Source organism: Rhinoraja longicauda, chromosome 1 (assembly GCF_053455715.1).
Source record: "Rhinoraja longicauda isolate Sanriku21f chromosome 1, sRhiLon1.1, whole genome shotgun sequence".
Taxonomy (NCBI): domain Eukaryota; kingdom Metazoa; phylum Chordata; class Chondrichthyes; order Rajiformes; family Arhynchobatidae; genus Rhinoraja; species Rhinoraja longicauda.
In genome coordinates, this window is record NC_135953.1 from 47,022,014 (window position 1) to 47,049,420 (window position 27,407).

Consider the following 27,407-nt stretch of genomic DNA (forward strand, 5'->3'; position numbering starts at 1 on the left):
AGATCTCACAGAAGAGCCAGCTACAGGGGTGTACAAATGCCCCTTCCTTTCGTCCACAGTATCTATTAGGTACACAGAACTGTTACACTTCATGCTTGTGGAAGATAAATGAATCTACTTTGGCATTGCCCCAATTCCACATAGACATTGTTGCTGCAGTTTGACGGCCTAGTTTATTGAGATCACCAAGCCTACTGGCCAATGATTTTTTTTCCCACTGGATAAAGTGGCTGGTGGTATTGGAACTCTTATATTCTTCGCCTCTCGCTCTCTCGTCTTATGTTATGGTCATCATACAGCATTTGGAAACTTTCCCCAAGTTGCAAAACCATGCCATAATGCTCCTGCATGGCTACAACTGTGTATGTGCACTTTAACCTAAATGCTGATCCTTTTGATGGTATATCCAAGTTAGAGCAAGAGGGCAGTGGATGATACTTAGACCCTATTGTTCTAAGCGGTAAGGCCATGGTGGAGAACCATATTAAAGTCATCTGGATCTTAAAGTAGAGAATTTTTCTTGCAAACTGAACCCCAGTTGATTGTTGTGATTTAACATAAGATTTATTATTTTGAATACCATACTACAGACTTTGCAGATAGCAAAGGAGCCTACAGCCATTCTTCTGGCATAAGAAAACAATTACATTGCTTTCCAATGTTCTTTGGCATTTAGAAGAAATGAAAGATCACTGCTTATAATTTCAATGCTGTAATGTTCTTTTATTCACCTATAATTTAGGTTGCAATTATACAGTATGGCTACAAAGTCATACATGAAGTCAGTCTCAATGAATACAACACAACAGAAGATCTCCTCCAGGTTGCAAAACAGATAAAACAATGGGGTGGAAATGAGACAAAGACAGCTCTTGGAATTGAGTATGCCAGGTTAGTATTCAATTGCTTTATATTACAGATACTTGTAAATGCAGTATATTGATTGGGGTTTTTTTAAACACCTTTTATAAACCTTTTGTCAACTCTTTTTGCCATAATATTCTATTTTTTTCTGGTATATGCCGCACACAGTCAAAAGATTACAGGTCTACAAATCAAAGTGTGCTCTGCATAGTGTTACATACATGATTGTAGCCTAGACTTTGTCTTCAGAGAGTAGGAGCACGCCATTGTAATAAGTAAATGACTCCAATGGGTGTATTTTTCACTCGCTGAATAAGGAGCAGATTAAAATAATTAGATGTCCAACTACCAGTGTTTAAGTTAATGATATGTGTGGCTGTTGTGAAGATCTTTAACTATGAACCACTCCATAATTATTTGAGGAGAAATAGTTAATTTAATTTATTTTCTGTGATCTTTTTTCTTACAAATATTTGGGCAGATTGTTGCAGTGCTGATGATGGGATGCCAGCTGTGTCTGTCTTATTGTTTTGAAAATAGTAATATACTGTTTCAACATTCATATTCAAAACATATAATATTTCTAAACCACTGATCTAAATGCCAGGGACCAAAGCATTGAAAAATATCAGGAAACTAAAAAAAAAGTTTGGCCTGGTTCTTTGTGTAAGCAATGACTCTACTATTAGTGGCCTGCTTCCCTTTGTTAAAACAATTCAGATCTGTGCACAGTATCCGTGTAATTAAAATACCTTGTCAACATTCCATATTCAGCCTAGAGCATCATACTGGTTATACTGGAGCAGGTTCCTTCGAGAAACCAATGATTCCTCTAAAACTGGCTCCTGAGTTCTGGCAGGAACCCAGGAACAGGTGATGGCCACCTTTTGCAAAATAAAGTAAGACATCACATTATACAAGCTATAGATCCTCTGCATCCAAGGAACAGTTGGCTGGAATTCTGGAGTAAGTCTGCATTTGAAGGGGCCAGGATTTGAACTCAGTGCAGGAAGAAGTAGTGAAGGAGCAAGATGATGAAGGGGATGAGTAAGATGAGGAAGGCCATAGAAACATAGAAACTAGGTGCAGGAGTAGTTCATTCGGCCCTTCGAGCCTGCACCGCCATTCAATATGATCATGGCTGATCATCCAACTCAGTATCCCGTACCTGCCTTCTCTCCATACCCCCCTGATCCCTTTAGCCACAAGGGCCACATCTAACTCCCTCTTAAATATAGCCAATGAACTGGCCTCAACTGGCCCCAGCACTGACACATACTGCCAGCTGTGATAACAGTTGGACAACAAATTATCCTCCAAAATTTCCGCCACCTCCAACGGGATCCCACCATTAGCCACATTTTCCCATCTCCACCCGTTTCCGCCTTCCGCAGAGACCATTCCCTCCACAACTTATCCCTTCCCACCCAAACCACCCCCTCCCCAAAGTACCTTCCCCTGCAACCGCAGAAGATGCAACACGTGTCGCTATACCTCCTCCCTCGACTCTGTTCAGGGACCCCAACAGTCCTTTCAGGTTACGCAGAGGTTCACTTGCACCTCCTCCAACCTTATCTACTGTATCCATTGTTCAGGATTTAGACTCATACATCGGCGAGACCAAACGCAGACTGGGCGATCGTTTCGCGGAACACCTTCGCTCAGCCCGCCTGAATCAACCTGATCTCCCGGTTGCTCGACACTTTAATTCTCCTTCCAATTTCTACACAGACCTTTCTGTCCTCGGTCTCCTCCATTGTCAGAGTAAGCCTAAACGCAAATTGGAGGAACAGCACCTCATATTTCGCTTGGGCAGCTTGCAGCCCAGTGGTATGAATATTGATTTCTCTCACTTCAGGTAGCCCCGACATTCCCTCTCTCTCTATCCCTCCCCCACCCAAGTCGCACTACCTTCTCATTTTCACCCTACAAACTCTGGCCTGTTTCCTTTATCATCGTTACTTTTTTGCATATCTTTCATTCATTGTTTTTTATCTCTCCATATCACCATCTATATCTCTTGTTTCACTCATTGCTAACCACTGAAGAAGGGTCTTGACCCGAAACATCACCCATTCCTTCTCTCCAGAGATGTTGCCTGTCCCGCTGAGTTACTCCAGCTTTTTGTGTCTATCTTCAGATTATTGAGGAAGACTTTGGCTGGATAACATTCTACCTTTCAGTGAGAAAAAGCTATACCTGTTCTTCAGTTCCTTTTACATATTCCCTACAAACCCCTCACACATGTTTACAATGAAACTACTTGTACAGATACAAGTTACATAATTTACTGTACAAATCATTTTTGCCTCCGTTTCGAAATATACTAGAAATGTCATGCACAGTGATTCCATAAATGCATTACCTGAATGTGAGATTTCTGATTCCACATACAGGTTATTCTTTATTTTACTTCATGCTCTGAATGCAGATGGCATATATCTTTGAAAAACCTTATGGTTAGATTTTTTCGCAAAAAATACAAGATTTATTTTCTCTGAAGAAGGGTCTCAACCCGAAACGTCACCCATTCCTTCTCTCCAGAGATGCTGCCTGTCCCGCTGAGTTTCTCCAGCATTTTGTGTTTACCTTAGATTTATTTTCTCAGCAGCTAAGACTTTATTGCAGAGGATTTTTAGATCCATCTTGTGCAAACCCAATGTCTCAAATAAAACATTTAAGTCATAAAAGGACAGATCTTTGTACATTTATGAATAAATTGGCAGACAATCTCAAGAAAAATGCATCCAATCTATTTGGGATATTGAATGAAAAACTTTAAACTGGAACATGGAAAGGTCAAGTGGCAATGCTGGCTGAGAGAACTTTAGATTTGCTAATAAGAACAGCATTGAGACAGAATTAAAGCATTCCATTGATCCGTCTTACTGCTTTCTATTCTCTCCCTTTCTCAGTCAATAGAGTTGCATTTCTTCTTATGGTGTCGCGCATGAATTTAAAAAAATGCCATGTAATAATCACAGCAAAACATTTCTATTATTTTAACTGTTTTTATTCTACTGAATTGTGCAAGTAGGCCACATACAATAGCATAGCATAGGAAATAACTTAAGGATATGAAGTATGACATTCCCAATTTGTTGTATTCTCCATTCTCAATTCATATCCAACTACTTTGAATTTTTTATGGAAATTCACATAAATTTTGTCTTAAAATAGAACCATGTCCTTTGTCCTATTACTATGTGTGGTATTTCATCCAGATGCCTAACTCAATTTCCCATATTCAAAGATATAGCATTCTGCAGTCTCAAGCTGAAAGTTTTGAATATGCTTATACTTCGGCTTTGATTCAGCAAATATGTTATTTTTCCAGATGTTTTTTTTAAATCTTGATCACCAGAGTCTACAAATGTACACATAGTTTCATGTTCCCAGCATGAAAATCAGTTGGAATGTACAAACTTATCCCAGAGTGTAACACATCTGATTCAATGTGCCTCTCAGATTTCCTGACCTCTCAAACATCTTGAATTGGGGCTGAGAATTATAGTTAACGACCATTTATAAAGCAGCATCTGCACAGAAGTTCCATTTTTTATACAATATTTTTAAATAGTTGCTTTTTTCAACTGCATGTAGTGAAAATAATGCAATTCTCCAAAGAATGAATATAGGACTGGAATCCAAAATGCTATTTTCCTTAGTCAACACAGATCCTGAGCCTTCATCTTACTCAGAGTAAATAAATGGGGTTTTTTAACTAGCAGTGAATGTGTTGTGATTAGCATTCAACACAATTTAGAGTATTAATAGAGTTATCAATTAAGAAATTTAGTGTAAAGGGTCCTTAGATTTGGCAGAACTCAGAGTTGCTCTTAAAACTTGGCAAATGTGCTTACATAATGACTTCAGCACCATAGATCCCCAGTATGTGAGTTTTATAGGTCTTGGAGTATTGTGGCATGCGGAACTGTAATGCAGAATAATGCAAGATGGTACTCCAGATTTTTTTTCCCCAGTAAGTACTAAAATAAAGTAATCAGAAATTCTGCTTATTTGGTATATATTTTGCTTTACCTAGTAGCAGCAGGTTAAAACACCAAGGAAATTGTGTGCAGTTAGAGAAATCTGTTGCTGGTATAGTAATAATTCACATGAACCTGATCACAAACAAAAAATAAAGAACTACAATGTTATTAGTATGCTCCTTTGCTTTTTATAAATGATCTATTTATAAATGAGAAAACTCCTCAGTGAAGACTGATAATTTTATTTTGAAATTCTTGGAAATAAAACATTTCTACACTCAATGTTCACTCAAGCTAAAACAAAATAAATCAAAGGTTTAATTGCAGCAGTAAAAGTTCTTAGGAATTTTCAAATGCTCATGAACCAAATCTTGTGCACATGAGAGAAAATATAAATATTTCCCATTATTATTCTTTATTAAAACTTATTTATGTCTAATGCAGGATAAAAAATGAGTAGAGTGATATTGGACATCTTTCGTCAGCAATTTGATAGGTAATTAAATGATCAGCTCACCCAGATGTGATACCAAGCCAATTTAACCAATTAAGAGTAAAATAAAAGGGTCCAGACATTTCATTATAACTTAAAGGACAGAACTTTCACCTGTTTGCCTGATCATGATATTGTCTTCTCCCACATTGTCAACTGTCAACATACAAGAAGTCATAAAATCCATATCCTCATGTAGATAAATGAACCATTTTTAAATTATTCAATTATAATTGTTTACTTTACATTTGGATATTCAAAATCATCCTTTAAACTCACTGAGTCTATCAAGGTAGGTGGATTCAGCTTTCATTATAGTGTTACAGAATGAGCAAAAGCAAGATGAAGGCACAATTTGCAATTGGGCCCTTACTGTAAAATAAATTAGGCAGAATATGAAACACTTTTGTAATTATGTTAAATTTCCAAGATTAAATGGCTTATTCTGTGCAAAAAACTTTTCAGCGGAGATAATAAATGTTACATTTAGAGTTTATATATTGGTTTAACACTAGCTTTTGTGCTTCTGCGTCTCAGACTACTTCTTGGGTGGGATCTAACGCTCTCAAAATGTTCTGTGTAAAATATGATAAAAGACAGCCAAGCCAAAGGTGCTGAGGCATATACAATCGTGGCAACTTGATAAATGAACTTAATAAATCTGCTAAATTTATGGGATTCCACAAAGGGAGAAAAAAAGCATGATGCATGTGCTGTTGCAAAACCACAACTGTAGTAAAACAGTGATTAGTTGCTATATGCATTCCCAATGGTCCAGCATCCAGCTCACCTGGTTCCATTTGCTGTGCTCCCATTAAACTCACAAAGGTCTAATTTCCCACACTCCATTGAAATTCACCAGGGCCCTGTTTCCCATGCTTCCTTTAAACTCATTAGGGTCTAATTTTCCACATTTCCTTTGTACTTTCTGGGGCTCTGATGCCTTGCTCCCACAAAACTAGCTTGGGCCCTGATTTCCACACTCATTTTTAATTCTCGAGGTTCCTGATGCCATGCTCATTTTTAATTTACAAGGGTCCTGTTTCCCACAATACTTTTAAACTCACTTGGTTGACTGGAAGTGTTAATGTTCTATATCTGCAAAATAGTAAATTAAAGGTGTGTTGGAGTTTGAGTGGAATAATATCCAATAATCTGGAAAATCCACTGATCCAGCATCAAATCCCAAGGCTGCTGATTTATTGGAGCTCTCCCAAAGTTTTACAATGGATTTAAGGGAAAAGATCTTGCAACTCGTACTTAGTGTGACCTGCTCCATGGCTTCTGCTTGATATTCTTAAACCTAGAAATTGAACTGATTTACATTTGTTTCCACAAACATATCACTTTACCTGGATTAGACCATGCTAACATACACCTGCAGTAAAATTGTGTGTTCAGGAAATTAGCTTGTGCACTTGTATGTGCATTTCACGTTAGCACAGCTGACATTTTTGAACTATCTGAGATCCAACTGATACATCATGAGCCACTATCCTATTGTACCTTCATTGCCAACATCAATTAGACAATAGGTGCAGGAGGCCATTCAGCCCTTCGAGCCAGCACCGCCATTCATCGTGACTGATCATCCACAATCAGTACCCCGTTCCGGCCTTCTCCCCATAACCCTTGACTCCTCTATCATTAAGAGCTCTAACTCTCTCTCCATAAGTGGTGGTCAAAAATCACTCATTGGTTCATCAAGTTAATTGTTATGCATCAAAGTGGGAGCCACACCAAGTATTGCAAATGGCCTTCAGGGATAACTTCTCACAGGCAACTAATCCTTGAGTTTATTAACAAGCAAATACAAAAGTTTGTGTGGTTGTGCATACTACTCTTTTGTTTATTAAGAGGAAGGATGTTATTGCTGGGAATTGATAGCGTGCACATGGTATCAGCATCGATCTTTCCATTACATGATTAGATACATTGTGTCACTCCTTATACAATGCCTTATTAAGATATATATTTCATGAATAATACTTGTGCACTGCTCAATTTTATTTTTGTCCATTCCTCCTTATTCAGCCAATCTTAGTGAAACCAGAAAACTTGACATTGAGCTTTGAGCTCACCCTGCCAGGAAATGAATTCAAACCACAATACTTATATTTTGTCGAAGGCTCGTTCACATTAAATAGTAACTTTATTTATCTTACCATAGATGGTTACACATTGGTGTAACAGTTTGTGTTGCTGTCTTACCGATCCTGAGATCTGAGAGAACATTCAGAGTTCTCCCTGTGAGGATATGGGTTTCCCTGTGGTGCTCTGATTTCCTGCTACATCCAAAACATATGTTGGGAAGTTAACTGGCTACTGTGATTTGCTCTTGGAACTAGGCTAGGTGGGTGGCAGAAGCAGTTGTAGAGCCATACTGTTAAAGAGCACGGACACAGGCCATTCATCCCAAGAGGCCCATGCTGACCAGATTGCCTAAGCAAGATAGTCTCACTTGCCTGCACCTGCCCCATATCCTTCAAAACCTTTCCTCGCCTTATATCATTCAAATGTTGTACAAAAGTATTCCAGTTGTACCTTGCTCTATCACTTCCATATATGTACCAACATCTGTGTGAAAAATTGCCCCTCCGGATCCTTTTAGATTGTCCCCCTCGCAATGTAGTTTTAGAGTTCCCTACTTTGGAGAAAAGACTGACTATTCACGTTATCTATACTCCTTATAATTTTATAAATCTCTGTAAGATCACCTCTCAGCCTCTTAGTTTCAAGGGGGAAAAACACAGCCTATTTGGCCTCTCTTTAAACTCAATCTTTTCAGATTCAGTAACATTCGTGTTATTTTTTTTGCACTCTTTCCAGTTCTTTGACATCCTTCCTATAGCAAGGCAACCAGAGCTGTACACAATGCTTCAAATGTGGCCTTATCAATGTCTTATACAGCTGTAACATGATTTTCCAACCCTGAACGATGAAGGCAAGTGTGTCAAACACCTCCTTCACCACTTTCAAGCAACTATGTACCTACACCCTTGGGCCATTGAAGTTGGGTTTCATCATTCACAGAATACTTCATCATGGAAGTGCTAGTGTATGCCCAGATGGGGATGTAAACATCATGGGTTGGTTCCTGCATATATTGGCCGACAGGTTGCGTGCATCATTAAATACACTATCTGGTGGTTGCATTGAGTACAAAGCACAGCAGATCCAATTTAAAGTAATCAGCTTTTCCAGTGGTTTTATTTTTGTAAATTTAGATCAGAATCCAGGCATCATTCTGGTAAACCTCCTCTGCACCCTTTCCAAAGCCTTCAAATCTTTCCTGCAATGGGGCGACCAGAACTGCACACAATACGCCAAACGCTGCCAAACCAAAGTCCTATAAAACTGTATCATGTCTTCCTGACTCTTATACTCAATGCTCCGACATATGAAAGGTCGTAGGTCATTTGCCTTCTTTTCCACACGTGCACATTCAAGAACCTAATAGCTGTAGGACATTAGTGTTCCTGAACCTGTTTTTTGTTGGCTTCTGCATCTCCTGTCCAATGGTTGCAGTGAGAAGAGAGAATGCCCCAGATCACGGGGATTGTTGATGATCGATGCTGCCTTTTGAGGCACATCTCATGTAGATCCTTTCGATGCAGGGGAGGCCTGTGCCCGCGATGGACTGGGCTGAGTCCACTTCTCCTTTGCAGGCTCTTGCAACACTGCATTGGAAGTGCCATTCCAGGCCAGGATACTTTCTATGGTGCAGGTTTGCTAGAGTATTCAGAGATATACCAAATCTCTTTAAACTTTTAAGAAAGTAGAGGTTATCTGGGCTGTTATCAAATAGGAATTTGAAGCTTCCACCAGACACTCATTACCATCAACCCACCAATGCAAACTGTTGAGAGGTTGTTGCAGTGACACTCAACCAGGTGTTGTATCTCTCTCATGGGGCTAATTCATCACCATTGTTGATTCACACTGGTGTCATGTGCGAATTTATAGGTGGCAATGGATCGGTGCTTAGCCACACAGTGATGGGCACAAAGATAATAGAGCAGGGGGCTCAGGACATAGTCCTATGGTGCACTATGCTGATGGTCAGTGAGGAGATGTTACCGATCTGCACTGAATGAGGGTCTGCTGACGAGAAAGTCAAAGATCCCGTTGCAAAGGGAGGCACCGAAGAAGAAAGGGAGTATAGAAGTTGGGAGGTCATGTTGCAGTTACATAATGTGTTCTTGAGGCTGCAATTAGAGTATTTTGTTCAGTTCTGGGCACCATGTTATAGGAAAATGTTGTCAAGCTGGAAAGGGTACAGCGAAGATTTACGAGGACGTTGCCAGGACTTGAGGGTCTAAGTTATAGAGAGAGGTGGAGTAGGCTAAGATTATATTCCTTGGAGCGCAGGAGGATGAGGGATAATCTTATAGAGGTGTATGAAATCATAAGAGAAATAGATCAGGTAGATGATCACCAGAGTAGGTGAATTGAGGACCAGAGGACATAGGTTTAAGGTGAAGGGGAACAGATTTAATAGGAATCTGAGGGGTAACATTTTCACACAATGGGTGTGGGTGTATGGAACGAGCTGCCAGAAGAGGTAGTTGAGGCAGGGACTATCCCAACATTTAAGAAACAGTTATTCAGGTGCATGGATAGGACAGCTTGGAGGGATATGAGCCAAACTCGGGCAGGTGGGACTAATGAAGCTGGGACATGTTGGTCAGTGTGGGCAGGTTAGGCTGAAGTGCCTGTTTCCACGCTGTATCACTCTCTGACTACAAGGACCAGGCATTGGAACTTGGTGATGACTTTGGAGGGGATGATGGTGTTGAATGCTGAGTTGTAGTCAACAAACAGCATCCTGCTGTATATGTTTCTGTAAGCCAGATGTTCCAGAGTAGAGTGGAGATCTAGTGAGATTGCATCTGTTGTTGACCCATTGTGGTGATAGGCAAATTGAAGTGGACTCCAGTAATTTCTGAGGCAATAGTCGATTTGTGCCATGAATTAGTAATATATTTTTAACTCACCTTCTTTTAGATATTAATTTGCCACGTCAGTCAGCCTGATTAATTTCATGGGATTGCAGGAAACAGAAAGGGGTGAGTTTAAAGAGGACATTGGGTCCCAGGTGTGTGCTGGGCCCAAGTCTCCACCAAGTAGTTGGGTGCACCTGGCTAATGGGTGGACAACATGAGGATCATCACCTGGTAAACCCAATGCTGAACAATGGGGATTTCTGAATGTTGGGGAGTTCATTATTGTTTTATTGTAGTTGACTATTGCCACACAAAGTAGACTAAGATTGCTGAGAAATCCATCCACAGTTGGTCGTGCTGACCTGCTATGCAACTATATTAGTGCATGATATTATGCTCTGTAAATCATTCCATTGAAGATAATGGTATTGAATGGCAGACGCAGATTAGAAAATGCTGGCACGATCATGCAACATAGAGGAATGAATCTCCAGGGATCACTGCTGCCAAACAGACTGAAGGAGATCAGTTAATGAGTTTGTGAACTAACATGAAGGCATGCTAGAAAAAATGTCATGAAAGCAAAATAAGCACTTTTGGGTTTTACTAATTCTTTGCAGCATATAAAGGTACAGGAACAGGTCGGCACAGTGGCACAACGGTAGAGCTGCTGTCTCAGAGTGCCAGAGACATGGATTCACTCATGTCCTTGGGCGATGCCAGAGTGGAGTTTGCACATTCACCTGTGGATTTCCTTCATGTGCTCCAGTTTCCGCCCACATCCCAAAAACATGCAGGTTTGTAGGTTGATTGACCTCAGTAAATTGCCCCCTTGTGTGTAGGGAGTGGATGCAAAAGTGGGATAACATGGAACAAGTGTGAATAGGTGATCAATGGTCGGCCTAGATGCAGAGCCTGTTTCCATGCTCAATCTCAAAACTAAACTAAAGTAATTTTGATTACAGAAATGATTGTTTGGATTTTGTTGAGCAAGACATCAAATCACCTGGTTGTTTAATTAGGTTTACAAGTATATTTTAATTGTTCTTTTTAATTTTAAAAAGGTATCAGAAAGGTACAAGAAATCTAAACTGTTGATAGATTAAGGAAGGAAAAGGACAGAAAGAAAGAGGAAAAAATCTATGAGATGAGGAGAATTGGTTGTAGACACTGCCACTGAATCTGTTCAAGAATATAGGCACATTTTCGGACTCAATGCATCAAGAGGTGAGAGTGGAACTATGATATCGAGAAAAATAGTCACTCATGATTAAATTGTACATGTTGATTGGGCAGATGAGGTAGTTCCAGGCCAATTTTGTACATTTCCATGGTTCAGCAGATAGAGCATCAACTAATTGAAGTGTAGGTCAGATGTTGGTGAGCAGGGCCAGGTACTGGTGATAGATTTCACTTGCTGAAGCATGGGTGTGAATCTTCCTGGTCAAACAATCATGAACATTCTCACAACATAATAGGCTGGAGATGAATGATTAGATTGGTGTTTGTATATGATGACAAAAGCTATGCTGTCTTATCCTTTCCATAACACGTTCCTTGCCAAATTGCGACTTAAAGCCCACTTACAAAAATAGAATTTACACTGAGCTGGAATTTATATCAATAAAAACATAGATTGTGAGAGTTCAATTATAGCAGAAAGAATATTTAATAAGGGGTTAATATTTAATAAGGGTTTAAAGGCATTTAGTAAGGGGTTTAACTCCTAAATTCCTGATCCATTTAAGGCAACTGCATTGGTGGTGAGATTGCGGACTTGTAGGAAACTAAATGAAGGGGTTACAGTTTCCTGCTGGGTGCAAATTGAATACAGCTCAGAGGAAGTGATCTTGCCGAGAGGAATGTTCTGTAGTTTCTGTATGATGTGGTACTGTGGAAGATCGTGGTGATCTTTGCTGGTGGCAAGTTCCATATGATGGGGCCCTTTGTAGCTAGGGAATAAGTCATCTGAAGTATTAAACATTTCTTTCAATGGAGGACTGTGAGAACACAGGGCAGCCAACATTTCCAGAAAAAAGTGGTACATTATAAAGGGGCTAGAAATGTAAGCAGGTTCCCCGCCCACCCCACACACACACCCCCCACATAAAACAAACCAAGGAACACTAAAACATACTTTTAACACATACTAAAAATAACAAAAAGAAGAAAGGACAGACAGACTGTTGGTGAGGCAGCCACTGCTGGTGGCGCCACCCGGTGTTTTCAAGCGAGAGTTAGATTTAGCTCTTAGGGCTAAAGGAATCAAGGGATATGGGGAAATAGCAGGAACGGGATACTGATTTTAGATGATCAACCATGATCATATTGAATGGCCGTGCTGGCTCAAAGGGCCGATTGGCCTACTCCTGCACCTATTTTCTATGTTTCTATTATCAAGAATTACAGTGGGATCTAGAGCTTCTGGGCAAGTGGGCTGAGGAGTAGAAAATTGAGTTTAATTCGGAAAAGTATGAGGTGTGAAATGCAGAGGAGTGTTTTAGATCAGAATCTATGATTCCGGGTACATAGTTCCCTGAAAGAGGCGTCACAGATAGACAGGACGGTGAGGAAGGCTTTTGGCATGCTAGCTGTCATCAGCCAGGGAATTAACTGGAGAATTAGTATGTTATGTTACAGTTGTACAAGATATTGGTGAAGCCGCATTTGGAACTTTGTGTTCCATTTTGGTCACCCTGCTATAAGAAAGATGTAATTAAGCTGGAAAGAGTGCATAAAAGATATACAAAGATGTTACCAGAACCTGAAGACCTGAGCTGTTGGGAGAGGTAGTACTTTATTCCTTGAAGTACACAAGGCTGACAATGCTCTTATAGATGTGTATGGATAGATGAGGAGATGAGTTTGGGCAAAAGTCTTTTTCTCAAGGTAGTGGAATCAAGAACAAGAAGGAAAAGGTTTAAGTCAAAGGAACGCTAGCAGGCAATCAGTGAAGCGCATACCTCCAAGCTCGTCAGGAAGGCAGGATCGGAGTGAGTACGTGGTTTGGCTGATCAATTAAATTAGAAGTTTGGTAAATTGGCCAATTAGACAATTTAGTGACTGGTATAAACAAGGCTTGCACAAGGGGTGCAGCCCTGACGAGGGAAGTGCGCTGTGACAAAATGAGTCAGTCTTTGGCTGCGAGTCTTTGGTGAGGTGAGGAGGTTACACTTGTTTTTGAGCCTGATTCGTTTTTAGGCAATAAAGTAATGTAGCTGCTCGGTGCTGGGACCGCAGCTATTTACAATATACATTAATGACTTGGATGAAGGGATTAAAAGTACCATTAGCAAATTTGAAGATGACACAAAGCTGGGTGGTAGTGTGAACTGTGAGGAAGATGCTATGAGGTTGCAGGGTGACTTGGACAGGTTGTGTGAGTGGGCAGATGCATGGCAGATGCAGTTTAATGTGGATAAGTGTGAGGTTATCCACATTGGTGGTAAGAATAGGAAGGCAGAGTATTATCTGAATGGTGTCAAGTTAGGAAAAGGGGACGTACAACGAGATCTGGGTGTCCTCGTCCATCAGTCACTGAAGGGAAGCATGCAGGTACAGCAGGCAGTGAAGAAAGCCAATGGAATGTTGGCCTTCATAACAAGAGGAGTTGAGTATAGGAGCAAAGAGGTCCTTCTGCAGTTGTACAGGGTCCTAGTAAGACCGCACCTGGAGTACTGTGTGCAGTTTAGGTCTCCAAATTTGGGGAAGGATATTCTTGCTATTGAGGGCGTGCAGCGTAGGTTTACTAGGTTAATTCCCAGAATGGCGGGACTGTCATATGTTGAAAGACTGGAGCGACTAGGTTTGTATACACTGGAATTTAGAAGGATGAGAGGGGATCTTATCTAAACATATAGGATTATTAAGGGGTTGGACACGTTAGAGGCAGGAAACATGTTCCCAATGTTGGGGGAGTCCAGAACCAGGGGCCACAGTTTAAGAATAAGGGGTAGGCCATTTAGAACGGAGATGAGGAAAAACTTTTTCAGTCAGAGAGTTCTAAATCTGTGGAATTCTCTACCTCAGAAGGCAGTGGAGGCCAATTCTCTGAATGCATTCAAGAGAGAGCTAGATAGAGCTCTTAAGGTTAGCGGAGTCAGGGGGTATGGGGAGAAGGCAGGAACGGGGTACTGATTGAGAAGGATCAGCCATTATCACATTGAATGGTGGTGCTGGCTCCAAGGGCCGAATGGCCTACTCCTGCACCTATTGTCTATTGAGAGAGGAAAGATTTAATCAGAATCTGAGGGGCAATTTTTTTTATACAGAGGGTTCTGGATGTATGGAATGAGCTGCCAGAAGGACTAATTGAGAAAGATGGAATAACAATATTTTAGAAGAATATGGTCGAGATGTGTGTAAAGGGGATTATCTTAGATGGGGCATATCAGTTGACTGAAGGGCCTGTTTCTGTGCTAGCTGACTCTAATAGCATTTAAAAGATATTTGGATACATGGATAGGAATGCTTTAGAGGGATAAATGCCAAACGTTGGCAAATGGGACTGGCTTCGATGAGGCATCTTAGTTGGTGCGAGGAAATGTTTGGAGGGATATGGGCCAAACACATGGAAAATGAAGTAGATTGTTTGGCATGAGTTGGGCCAAAGGGCCTTTTTCTAAACTACATGACTCGGGCTCTAACTGACTGTAACAGCTGCCCGTTTGACACAAGTTACCAGTCTTCTGAGACTAAACGCTCTCAGACAACATTGCTGTTACCTTGGGTCTATGCAAGAGTTTACTGAGTGCAAATTTTAATGGGATAAACTGCAAAATGTTTTACACCGAATATATAAATAGAACTTTTTTGAAGCAATAAAATCTTTATGTGCTTAGCACATGTCTGCCTCTGGCATTATGACCAAATAAGAATTAGGATACACAAAAATTGGCAAAAAAAGGGAAATTGATTCGCAACTCTTTGAAGATTTTTTTTAAACTTATTCATTATAAAGTAGAAACAAAGAACAGCAGATGTTGGTCTATACCAAAAATAGGCATAAAGTGCTGGAGTAACTCAGCAGGTCAGGCAGCATCCCTGGAAAAAAGGATAGGTGACGTTACTGGTCAATTCCCTCTTCAGACTGAAAAAGGGTCCCAGCCCGAAACGTCACCTATCCTTTCTTTCCTGAGATGCTGCCTGACCCGCTGAGTTACTCCAGCACTTTGTGTCTATCTTTGTTCATTATAAAAACTGGGGAGCTTCATTTTCCATTTCCTGGTCAAAAGGAAATTTTGGTACTCTTGATTCATGATAACAGAATACAGAAAACCAATGGAAATAACATGGTGACGTACAGGACAACAAACCCTGCCACCGAGTCAAAAAACATGCTGTCAAACACTAGCTCCAAAAGCACAATAGCTGCGGGTAATGCTGGAAATGGAGACTTTGTTACTCAATGCTATGTTTGGACCCTCTTCATTCTTATTAGACCCACAAAAAGTATTTGTAACTATGAAGTGCATATTTACTAGTACAATTATCGGAACAGGAGGAAGGAATTTACCAATTCTCCACTTCTGTTAGACCTTGGCAGATCACTGACTACAATCAGATACTATTGTGAAAGTCACAACAATGTTACAATAGGTTATTGTTGCCAAGCTAGGACGCCAGCGGCTTCTTGTTTTCAAATATCAAAATGAAAACAAAGTATTCCAAATAGGAAATGGTTTAAATTTTTTAATTTTTTTAAATTCATTTTCATGACATTCAGATCAAAATATCATTCAGTGCCTATGTCACTTAAATTTTCAGGACCCAGCACTTATCAAATGTAAGTTCATGTGCACTCTTCTCTGGAAATATGTGTGGCTAATTGGTCTACTGTATGAGTTTTGGCATAGGCACACATCACCACTTATGGAATGGGTCTTGAATTTATCAAACAGTCAATTTTCAGCTTCAAGAATTTTGATTGTTTCAGCTTGTAAAATATAGAAATGTACATTCACAATTAGCAACTCTACAGTGGCACAATGGTAGAGTTGCTGCCTTACAGCGCCAGAGATCCTGACTATAGGTACTGTCCGTATGAAGTTTATATGTTCTCCCCGTGACCTTTGTGGGATTTCTCCGGGTGCTCTGGTTTCCTCCCACATTCAAAAGATCTACAGCTTTGTAGACTAATTGGCTTGGTAATAATTGTAAATTGTTCCTTGTGTGTGTGGGATAGTGTTAGTGTTTTTTGAGTTCACTGGTCAGCACTGAGTCAGTGGGCTGAAGAATCTGTTTCCAAGCTGTATCTCTAAACTAAGCTCTGTCCATTCTAGGACAAAGGAATTCACAGTGGAGAAAGGCATGCGTCCAGGAGTTTCAAAGGTGATGGTTGTGGTAACAGATGGTGAATCACATGATAGCTACAATCTACCAAATGTGATCAAGAATTGTGAAAAGGACAACATTAGGAGGTTTGCTATTGCCGTAAGTGACTGTAATCTTTGTATATTGCAGCTATTCAGTTCATTTCCAGATGAGGTGTTCCTAGGGGAAACATTACAAAGGAACTGAGACCTAAATTATCTAATTTTCACTCTGTTCAAGAGGTACAAGTCTACAATTTGTTAAACAACATTATCTGAAAGCAATGTTTCTTGATAAAAATACATAATTAGTCTTGGTTGAATAACAACTAGATTCTAAAACACAATGTAACATTTTCAAGTTTAATTTCCTGCACCCCACTGCATTATTAGCAGCAAATTATAATTTTGTTATAAACAATTACTATTTTCATTAAAATAATGCACAAAAATATTGCCAATATGTTAATCAAGAATATATTAATATTCCATTTTTAGGTCAACTTGAACCTTGATTTCCTTTGTATATTTGGACTAGGATAAACCAGATAATATTTTTAGATTTTATTCTGTCACCTTTGAACAATCCACTTTTTCCTCATGGTTCTTGCCTATTCTTTATGTTATGTTCTAATGTTTTTAGAAACATAGAAACAAGTTTTTATTCTTTATCATGCTCTCCAGGAACACCCAGCGGTAGCTGTCCTCAATTAATTCCACTTTCTACCTCTGTTCTGCTCACATGCAACGATTACAATCTTCAACTCAACTTGCCTTGTCCAATCAATGTTCTAAAAGATGAAAGCAAACATTTCTGGGAACGAAACAGGTGTGTCCAATTCAGAGCAGAACACCATTGCTTTGTACCTGGTAGTTATGTGGAAGACTGATGGAAGCCAGATATCCTTTCTTGAACTTCACCTCATTTCCATTCATTGCTTGGCTTTGTGTTGTCCAACTCAATTATTTTCACCTCCTTTTTTCCAACATAAATAGAAAAGCATTACTCTGGATACCTATAATCCATGATAGATTTAGCACCTGGATTTAATGCTTATTTACTAAATGTAATTAATATTAGGTGTGGTTTTGGGTGCAGTATTTCTGACAGTGTAATATTATATCATGCCATCCTTTTCTGAATTGAAAAATATTTAGCTTGGTTCAGGCTTGAGTGGTTTTCTGTCCAGATACCATATGTTGGTCTATTCCAAAATGTTAATTTGTTATTGAAAAATCAAGTTTTTTTAATTCTTTGAGAAATTGCTAAATTAATTTTAATTTAAGTTTGCATCTTATTTTAGGTGCTTGGCAGTTACAACAGAGGGAATCAGAGTACTGAAAGATTTCTGAAAGAAATAGAGTTTATTGCAAGCTCACCAAAAGATAAACATTTTTTCAATGTATCAGATGAAAAAGCATTGGTGACAATAGCAGAGGCCCTTGGAGAACAAATCTTTGCTTTGGAAGGTAGGATGTGTTTCTTCCATGACTATTGTAAATTGTACAGAGATTTATGAACCTAATTTTGAGCCATATTTCTATGTCAGTTTAGTTTTTGCGGGTGTAAAGCAAAAGTCTCATATACTGTTTGCTCCAAATGGTATTGAAATATCAATGCATATAAATGCAATGAAGATTTAATGGATAAAAAACATAAAAATCAGCTATTTATCTCATCACATTATATCTGTTAGATTTTCAGATGGCTGATGTGGATAGTGTATTAGTGTTAACAATACTCCAAATGTCCTGTGGTTACCAGAAAATCAGAACTGATTTTCAGAACACTGCTGTGAACAACCCAGGATAAAAATAACAAAAACAATTTTAAAACATTTTATTTTTTATTTTTAACATTATAGATATGGGAAACAAGGAAATACAGATGCTGGTGCACAAAAAAAAACATAAAACGCTCCAGTAACTCAATGGGCAGCTTCTCTGGAGGACATGGATAGGTGATAGGTTTTGGGTCCATAAGAAACGTCACCTATCCATGTTCTCCATAAATGCTGCCTGACCCACTGAGTCACTCCAGTCAATTATTGAATCAGTCGATAATTATCCAACTGGATATGGAAATTTCTATTCACTTTCCATTTGGTATGGTGGAGTTAATGTGGCCATGTAGAGTAACCAGTGGCAAGAATATGGAGTGAAATGATTGATGACAGAATGCATGATGGTGCCACCACAAATATATTCATTCAGAGATGAAAATGCTATTATTGTTCAACGCTAAAGATCATAAGGTCGTAAGGAATAGGGATAGAATTAGGCCATTCGGCCCATCAAGTCTACTCCATCACTTAATCATGGCTGATCTATCTCTCCCTCCAAACCCCATTCTCCTGCCTTCTCCCCATAACCTCTGACACCTGTACTAATCAAGAATCTATCTATCTCTGCCTTAACAACATCCACTGACATGGCCTCTACAGCCTTCTGTGGCAAAGAATTCCACAGATTCACCACCCTCTGACTAATGAAATTTCTCCTCATCTCCTTCCTAAAAGAACGTCCTTTAATTCTGAGGTTATAGAACATAGCTTTTAATTTTACAATTTTACAGCCAATTAACGTACAAATCTGCACATCTTTGTAGTGTAGGAAGAAACTGGAACACCCAATGAAAACACACTTGGTCACAGGGAGAACCCACAAACTCCATAAAGACATCACCTGTAGTCAGGTTCAAGGTGCCAGGGTTCAACACATCACGGACCGGCTTCAGAAAATCCTAGTGAGGGAAGGCGATCAACCTGAAGTCGTTGTGCACGTGGGCACGAATGACGTCGGGCGGAAGAGGAAGGAGGTGCTACAGCGGGAGTTTAGAGAGTTGGGAAAAACACTGAGAAGTAGGACGTCGAAGGTGGTTATCTCTGGACTGCTACCGGTACCTCGTGCTGGTGAGGCCAGGAACAGAGAGATAGAGGGTATGAATTTATGGCTGAGGGGCTGGTGCAGAGAGCAGGGATTTAGATTTCTGGACCACTGGGATCTCTTCTGGCCTAGGGGTGACTTGTACAAAAGGGACGGGTTACATCTTAACAGCAGGGGGACAAACATTCTGGCAGGCAGGTTTGCTAGTGTGACACCTGTGGCTTTAAACTAAGTAGTGGGGGGGAGGGGTTAACAAATTGTGAATATGAAGATGAGGTAAAAGGGAATACAGGAGATATTGCAAAAGACTCTCAGAAGAATGGGAACAGAAGTTCTAGAGGGGAAAAGAAATTAAGGGCAGGGCCAATTGTGACCGATGTGAGAGGGGAGGTAAATACAGAAGTTAAATGCGCGTAGTATAAAAAATAAAGTGGATGAGCTTGAGGCTCAGTTAGTCATGGGCAAGTATGATGTTCTAGGGATCACTGAGACATGGCTACAAGAGGACCAGGGCTGGGAACTGAATATTCAGGGGTACACAACGTATAGAAAAGACAGACAGGTGGGCAGAGGAGGTGGGGTTGCTCTGATGGTAAGGAATGATATTCATTCCCTTGCAAGCGGTGACATAGAATCAGGAGATGTTGAATCAGTATGGATAGAAATGAGAAATTGTAAGGGTGAAAAGACCCTAATGGGAGTTATCTATAGGCCCCCAAACAGTAGCCTCGACATAGGATGCAAGTTGAATAAGGAGATAAAATTGGCGTGTCAAAAATGTAATGCTACGGTGGTTATGGGAGATTTCAACATGCAGGTAGACTGGGAAAATCAGGTTGGAAATGGACCCCAGGAAAGAGAGTTTGTAGAGTGCCTTCGAGATGGATTCTTAGAACAGCTTGTACTGGAGCCTACCAGGGAGAATGCAATTCTGGATTTAGTGTTGTGTAATGATCCTGATCTGATAAGGGGACTAGAGGTAAAAGAGCCATTAGGAGGCAGTGATCACAACATGATAAGTTTTACTCTGCAAATGGAAAGGCAGAAGGGAAAATTGGAAGTGTCTGTATTACAGTATAGCAAAGGGGATTACAGAGGCATGAGGCAGGAGCTGGCCAAAATTGACTGGAAGGAGGCCCTAGCAGGGAAGACGGTAGAACAGCAATGGCAGGTATTCCTGGGAATAATGCAGAGGTTGCAGGATCAATTTATTCCAAAGAGGCGGAAAGACTCTAAGGGGAGTAAGAGACACCTGTGGCTGACATTATTTGGATAGATCTTCAACTCAAAGGAAAACAAAATCCAAGTCGTGTGAATTATTAAACTCTTATATAAATAATGCAAATATAAAAGATGTTTGGAGGATTGATAATCCTTCAGGCCGAGAGTATTCATTTTATTCACCTGTGCATAAAACTTATTCAAGAATTGATTATTTCTTGGTGGACTCCAAACTTATTCCTTATACGTATAATTCAAAATATCATAATATTATTATATCCGATCATGCCCCTTTAACATTTAGGGTAAAACTCCAAGGAGTAACGGGGAAACAGACTAATTGGAGATTTAATCCGCAAATCTTAAATGAAAAAGCATGTTATGACTATCTTAAATCGCAATTTGAGATTTTTTTTAACGCAAATGACCTTCCTGAAACACCTGCGTCCCTGCTTTGGGAAACATTTAAAGCGTTTGTGAGAGGATGTATTATTGCTTTTCAAGCGTCTCAAAACAAGAAGAACCGAGCTGAACAGAATGACCTGGAAAGTCAGATAAGACAGTTAGACATAACAAATGCCATCGCTCCCTCTATTGAAATACATAATAAAATTGCAGTGCTCAAATATAAGTTAAATTATATCCTTTCAGCTCATATTTTAAGGCTTTTTCAATATACTAAACAAAAACATTTTGAATTTGGAGATAAACCACAGAAATTGCTAGCACGTCAACTCCGTAAATTAGAAGATGATTCTACAATTCATAAAATTAGATCAGAAAATGGAGATTTGCTTAAACTACCTAAGGATATTAATCAGAGATTTTTGCAATTTTATCAGTCATTATATTCATCAAAAATAACAGATACTTCTGCGCAGATGCAAAAGTTTTTGCAGGAATGTAACCTTCCTGGTTTGAATGTGAGTGATAGAAATTTACTGGGCGCAGAAATAACTATGAAAGACGTTGAAGAGACTATTAAATCCATGAAAAATGGGAAGACTCCTGGCCCTGATGGCTTAAATAATGAATTTTATAAAATATTCAGTGGTTTGATCTCTCCACGTTTGCAAACTGTATATAGTCACGCCTTTAAACAACAGAGATTGCCACAAACTCTGACTGAATCAACAATAATCCTCATTCCTAAAAAAGATAAGGATTCTGAAGACCCTGGTTCGTATAGGGCGATAGCTCTTTTAAATACTGATCAGAAAATATTAGCGAAAATCTTAGCTCAGAGATTAAGTCTAGTTATAGACAAATTGATACACCCCGATCAATCAGGCTTTATAGCCAAACGATATTCATTTTTCAACTTGAGACGCTTGTTTAATATAATTTATTCAAATAGACTATTAAATGAAGATTTAGCAATCATCTCGCTAGATGCTGAAAAAGCATTTGATCAAGTAGAATGGCCCTATCTTTTCTCAGTGATGGAAAAATTTCAACTAGGTGAAAATTTTTGTGCATGGGTGAAACTTTTATATACATCCCCAACAGCTAGAATATTAACTAATCAAATGCTGTCATCTAAATTTCATTTAGCTAGGGGTTGTAGACAAGGATGTCCACTATCACCACTTTTATTTGCCCTTATTATAGAACCACTTGCTGAGAGTATTAGATCAAATTCAGATATTTATGGCTACAACACTAAACATACAACCAATAAAATTTCTTTATATGCGGATGATGTATTAATATATATTACAAAGCCAGAAATTAGCATTCCGAATTTATTAAATCTCATAACTCAATTTGGTTCATTTTCAGGTTATAGAATTAACTGGTATAAAAGTGAAATTATGCCAATAATGGAGCATAATCCGGCCATACTTCAACAATTTCCTTTTAAAATTGCCTATGAAAAGTTTAAATATCTTGGAATTTACGTGACTAGGAAATATACTTCTTTATTTAAATCAAATTTTCCTCCTTTACTTGCTAAATTACACAGAAATATCCAATTTTGGAAAACACTTCCTATATCATTAGTTGGTCGTAGTAATGCTATAAAGATGATCTTTCTTCCACAGCTACTATACTTATTTCAAGCAATTCCGATCTACCTTCCAAAAAAGTTTTTTTTAAAAATTGATTCAATTGTTACTAATTTTATTTGGGACTACAAGACTCATAGAATAAATAAAAGACACTTATGTAAGTCTAAAATTAATGGAGGAATTGCTTTACCTAACTTTTTATTTTATTATTGGGCGGTTAATATTAAAAATATAACCTGCTGGTTGGATGATTCTGATCAACAACCGGATTGGTTAAAGATGGAGAAAGAGGATTGTTTACCATTCGATATTGGTGCGATCCTCTTCGCTCCAATAAATTTAAATAAAAAAACATATGGAGGTAATCCCATTATACATAGTGTTATCCGTACCTGGAAACAATTAAAGCTTACGTTAAAATTGAGTAAATTATCTGTTTTCCTTCCTATTGCGAATAATCCTTCTTTTAAACCGTCTGTCTTAGATAGAGGCTTTGCTCAATGGAAAAGTTATGGAATCAAAAGGGTGGGAGATCTTTATCATAAGGGAACTTTTCTTTCGTTTCAGGAGTTACAGCAGAAGTACGGATTACATGTTAATAATTATTTTAGATATTTACAACTTAGAGATTATGTAAAATCACACATGCAAGAATATAAGTTTAGAGGTCCAGAAACACATGATGTATGCCTGAATCGACATTATAACTCAAATAAATTAATATCTTTTATTTACAATATTCTCCTTGACATTGACATTCCGTCATCAGAATCTTATAGACGAGCATGGGAGGACGAATTGAATCAATTTATAATGCAAGATATATGGGATGAAAGTTTACAACATATACATCAATGTTCATTGAATACTAGACATTCCTTAATACAATTTAAAATAATACATAGATTACATTATTCGAAGACGAAATTAAATAGGATTTTTCCTAGTATCTCTCCTATGTGTGATAAATGTCAATTTCAAGAAGCTAATTTAACTCATATTTTCGTAACTTGTATAAAAATGCAAAACTTCTGGTTGGAGATTTTTAAAATAGTTTCTAAAGTTATTAATAAAAAATTAGATATGGACCCAAAATTAATTATATTAGGATTATCAGAACATACTACAAATTTTACAGTAAGTCAGGTACATTTTCTTGATTACAGTCTAATAACTGCGAAAAAACTAATACTAAAATTTTGGAAAAAACCAATAACCCCCACAATTAAAATGTGGACTATGGAAATGACAGAGACCCTCCATTTGGAAAAAATAAGGTTTGCCTTAATCGATAAACCTGAGTTATTTTTAAAAATATGGTCTCCATTTATTGAATTTTTAGAAAAGTAAATGGGTTTGGCACAGGACTAAAATTAAAAAAAAAAAAAAAAATTAAATAAAAAGTTGAAACTTGAGTTGGGGGTTGGATGTACAGCTGTGGTTTTTGTCTCCCGGATCTACTCCCGTTAATTTTTATTGTTAGATCCTTTTTTTTTTTTTAACCCTCTTACTCTCTCTTCCCAAGTTTATAGTTTTATATTTTTATTTTTACTTTCTCTCTTCAAAAATTTAAAAATTGAAGCTATGTAAGAACTTTGTAACAAATGTGTTTTTTTTTTTATTTCGATTTGTACATATGCTTTTAATAAAAAATTTAAAAAAAAATAAAAAAAATTGACTGGAAGGAGGCCCTAGCAGGGAAGACGGTAGAACAGCAATGGCAGGTATTCCTGGGAATAATGCAGAGGTTGCAGGATCAATTTATTCCAAAGAGGTGGAAAGACTCTAAGGGGAGTAAGAGACACCTGTGGCTGACGAGGGAAGTCAGGGACAGCATAAAAATTAAGGAGAGGAAGTATAACATAGCAAAGAAGAGTGGGAAGACAGAGGATTGGGACTCTTGTAAAGAGCAACAAAAGTTAACTAAAAAGGCAATACGGGGAGAAAAGATGAGGTACGAGGGTAAACTAGCCAATAATATAAAGGAGGATAGCAAAAGTTTTTTTAGGTACGTGAAGAGGAAAAAAATAGTCAAGACAAATGTGGGTCCCTTGAAGACAGAAGCAGGGGAATTTATTATGGGGAACAAAGAAATGGCAGACGAGTTAAACCGTTACTTTGGATCTGTCTTCACTGAGGAAGATACACACAATCTCCCAAATGTTCTAGGGGCCGGAGAACCTAGGGTGATGGAGGAACTGAAGGAAATCCACATTAGGCAGGAAATGGTTTTGGGTAGACTGATGGGACTGAAGGCTGATAAATCCCCAGGGCCTGATGGTCTGCATCCCAGGGTACTTAAGGAGGTGGCTCTAGAAATAGTGGAAGCATTGGAGATCATTTTTCAATGTTCTATAGATTCAGGATCAGTTCCTGTGGATTGGAGGATAGCAAATGTTATCCCACTTTTTAAGAAAGGAGGGAGAGAGAAAACGGGTAATTATAGACCAGTTAGTCTGACATCAGTGGTGGGGAAGATGCTGGAGTAAATTATAAAAGACGAAATTGCTGAGCATTTGGATAGCAGTAACAGGATCATTCCAAGTCAGCATGGATTTACGAAAGGGAAATCATGCTTGACAAATCTACTGGAGTTTTTTGAGGATGTAACTAGGAAAATTGACAGGGGAGAGTCAGTGGATGTGGTGTACCTCGACTTTCAGAAAGCCTTCGACAAGGTCCCACATAGGAGATTAGTGGGCAAAATTAGGGCACATGGTATTGGGGGTAGGGTACTGACATGGATAGAAAATTGGTTGACAGACAGAAAGCAAAGAGTGGGGATAAATGGGTCCCTTTCGGAATGGCAGGCAGTGACCAGTGGGGTACCGCAAGGTTCGGTGCTGGGACCGCAGCTATTTACGATATACATTAATGACTTAGACGAAGGGATTAAAAGTACCATTAGCAAATTTGCAGATGATACTAAGCTGGGGGGTAGTGTGAATTGTGAGGAAGATGCAATAAGGCTGCAGGGTGACTTGGACAGGTTGTGTGAGTGGGCGGATACATGGCAGATGCAGTTTAATGTAGATAAGTGTGAGGTTATTCACTTTGGAAGTAAGAATAGAAAGGCAGATTATTATCTGAATGGTGTCAAGTTAGGAGGAGGGGGAGTTCAACGAGATCTGGGTGTCCTAGTGCATCAGTCAATGAAAGGAAGCATGCAGGTACAGCAGGCAGTAAAGAAAGCCAATGGAATGTTGGCCTTCATAACAAGAGGAGTTGAGTATAGGAGCAAAGAGGTCCTTCTACAGTTGTACCGGGCCCTGGTGAGACCGCACCTGGAGTACTGTGTGCAGTTTTGGTCTCCAAATTTGAGGAAGGATATTCTTGCTATGGAGGGCGTGCAGCGTAGGTTCACTAGGTTAATTCCCGGAATGGCGGGACTGTCGTATGTTGAAAGGCTGGAGCGATTGGGCTTGTATACACTGGAATTTAGAAGGATGAGGGGGCATCTTATTGAAACATATAAGATAATTAGGGGATTGGACATATTAGAGGCAGGAAACATGTTCCCAATGTTGGGGGAGTCCAGAACAAGGGGCCACAGTTTAAGAATAAGGGGTAGGCCATTTAGAACGGAGATGAGGAAGAACTTTTTCAGTCAGAGGGTGGTGAAGGTGTGGAATTCTCTGCCTCAGAAGGCAGTGGAGGCCAGTTCGTTGGATGCTTTCAAGAGAGAGCTGGATAGAGCTCTTAAGGATAGCGGAGTGAGGGGGTATGGGGAGAAGGCAGGAACGGGGTACTGATTGAGAGTGATCAGCCATGATCGCATTGAATGGCGGTGCTGGCTCGACGGGCTGAATGGCCTACTCCTGCACCTATTGTCTAATAAAAAAATCTAATAAAAACCCAGGTCCCTGGGCGCTGTAAGGCAGGAACTCTACCACTACGGCACTGCTCAGCACCCATTTGAAAGGTGCAGTTTGTTGAGTTTGGATTTCATGTTGTGGTTCTTAAAGGAGAAGAAAGGCTGTAAACAGGAATTAGGAGTAGGGTTCCCAATGTTGCACTTCGCTCTGCCTCCTTTGATAGGATTCTTTCCATCATTTCCTGAAAAATCCTATTGAGTGGCTTGCTCCAGAATGCTCAAAAGGATACAAAATGCTGGAGTAACTCAGCAGGTCAGGCAGCATCTCTGGAGAACATGGAAAGGTGATGTTTCAGGTCAAGACCCTACTTCAGGCATGCTGCCTGACTTGTTGAGTTACTCCAGAATTTTGTGTACTAACAAGCATCTGGAGTTCTTTGTTTCTACCTTTTTACCAGAATGCTGCCAGGATTAGTGGGTATTAGCTAAAAGGAGAGGTTGGACAGACTTAGATTCTTTTCTCTGGAAATGTGGAGTTTGTGGGGAGATCTGATAGACTTGTATACGTTTATGAGAGGCATGGATAGGGTAGGCATTCAGAACCTTTTTCCAAGGGTGTGAATGTCCAATACTAGAGGGTACAACTATAAGGTGAGAAGGGGGAAGTTTAGTGGAGATATGCGGGGTAAGCTTTTTACACAGAGGGTAATGGGGAACTGGAACGCATTGCCTGGGGCTGGTGGTGGAATCAGATATGATAGTGGCATTTAAGAGCCTGTTAGATAGACATGTGCAGGTAGATGAGACCAGTTCAACTGGGCATTATGTTCAGCACAAACGTGGGCCGAAGAGCCCGTTACTAAACAAT

At 39.3% G+C, this 27,407-nt stretch overlaps 1 protein-coding gene across 1 annotated transcript in view; it reads left to right on the forward strand.

The window, feature by feature from the left end:
- The window catches only part of itga1 (integrin, alpha 1), a 147,073-nt gene that overhangs the window by 59,870 nt on the left and 59,796 nt on the right, over positions 1–27,407 (forward strand). Inside the window, exons 7-9 of the mRNA XM_078410053.1 lie at positions 743–891; positions 16,577–16,727; positions 17,911–18,076. Of these exons, the coding sequence (XP_078266179.1) occupies positions 743–891; positions 16,577–16,727; positions 17,911–18,076 (466 nt within the window). The remainder of the gene's footprint in view (positions 1–742; positions 892–16,576; positions 16,728–17,910; positions 18,077–27,407) is intronic.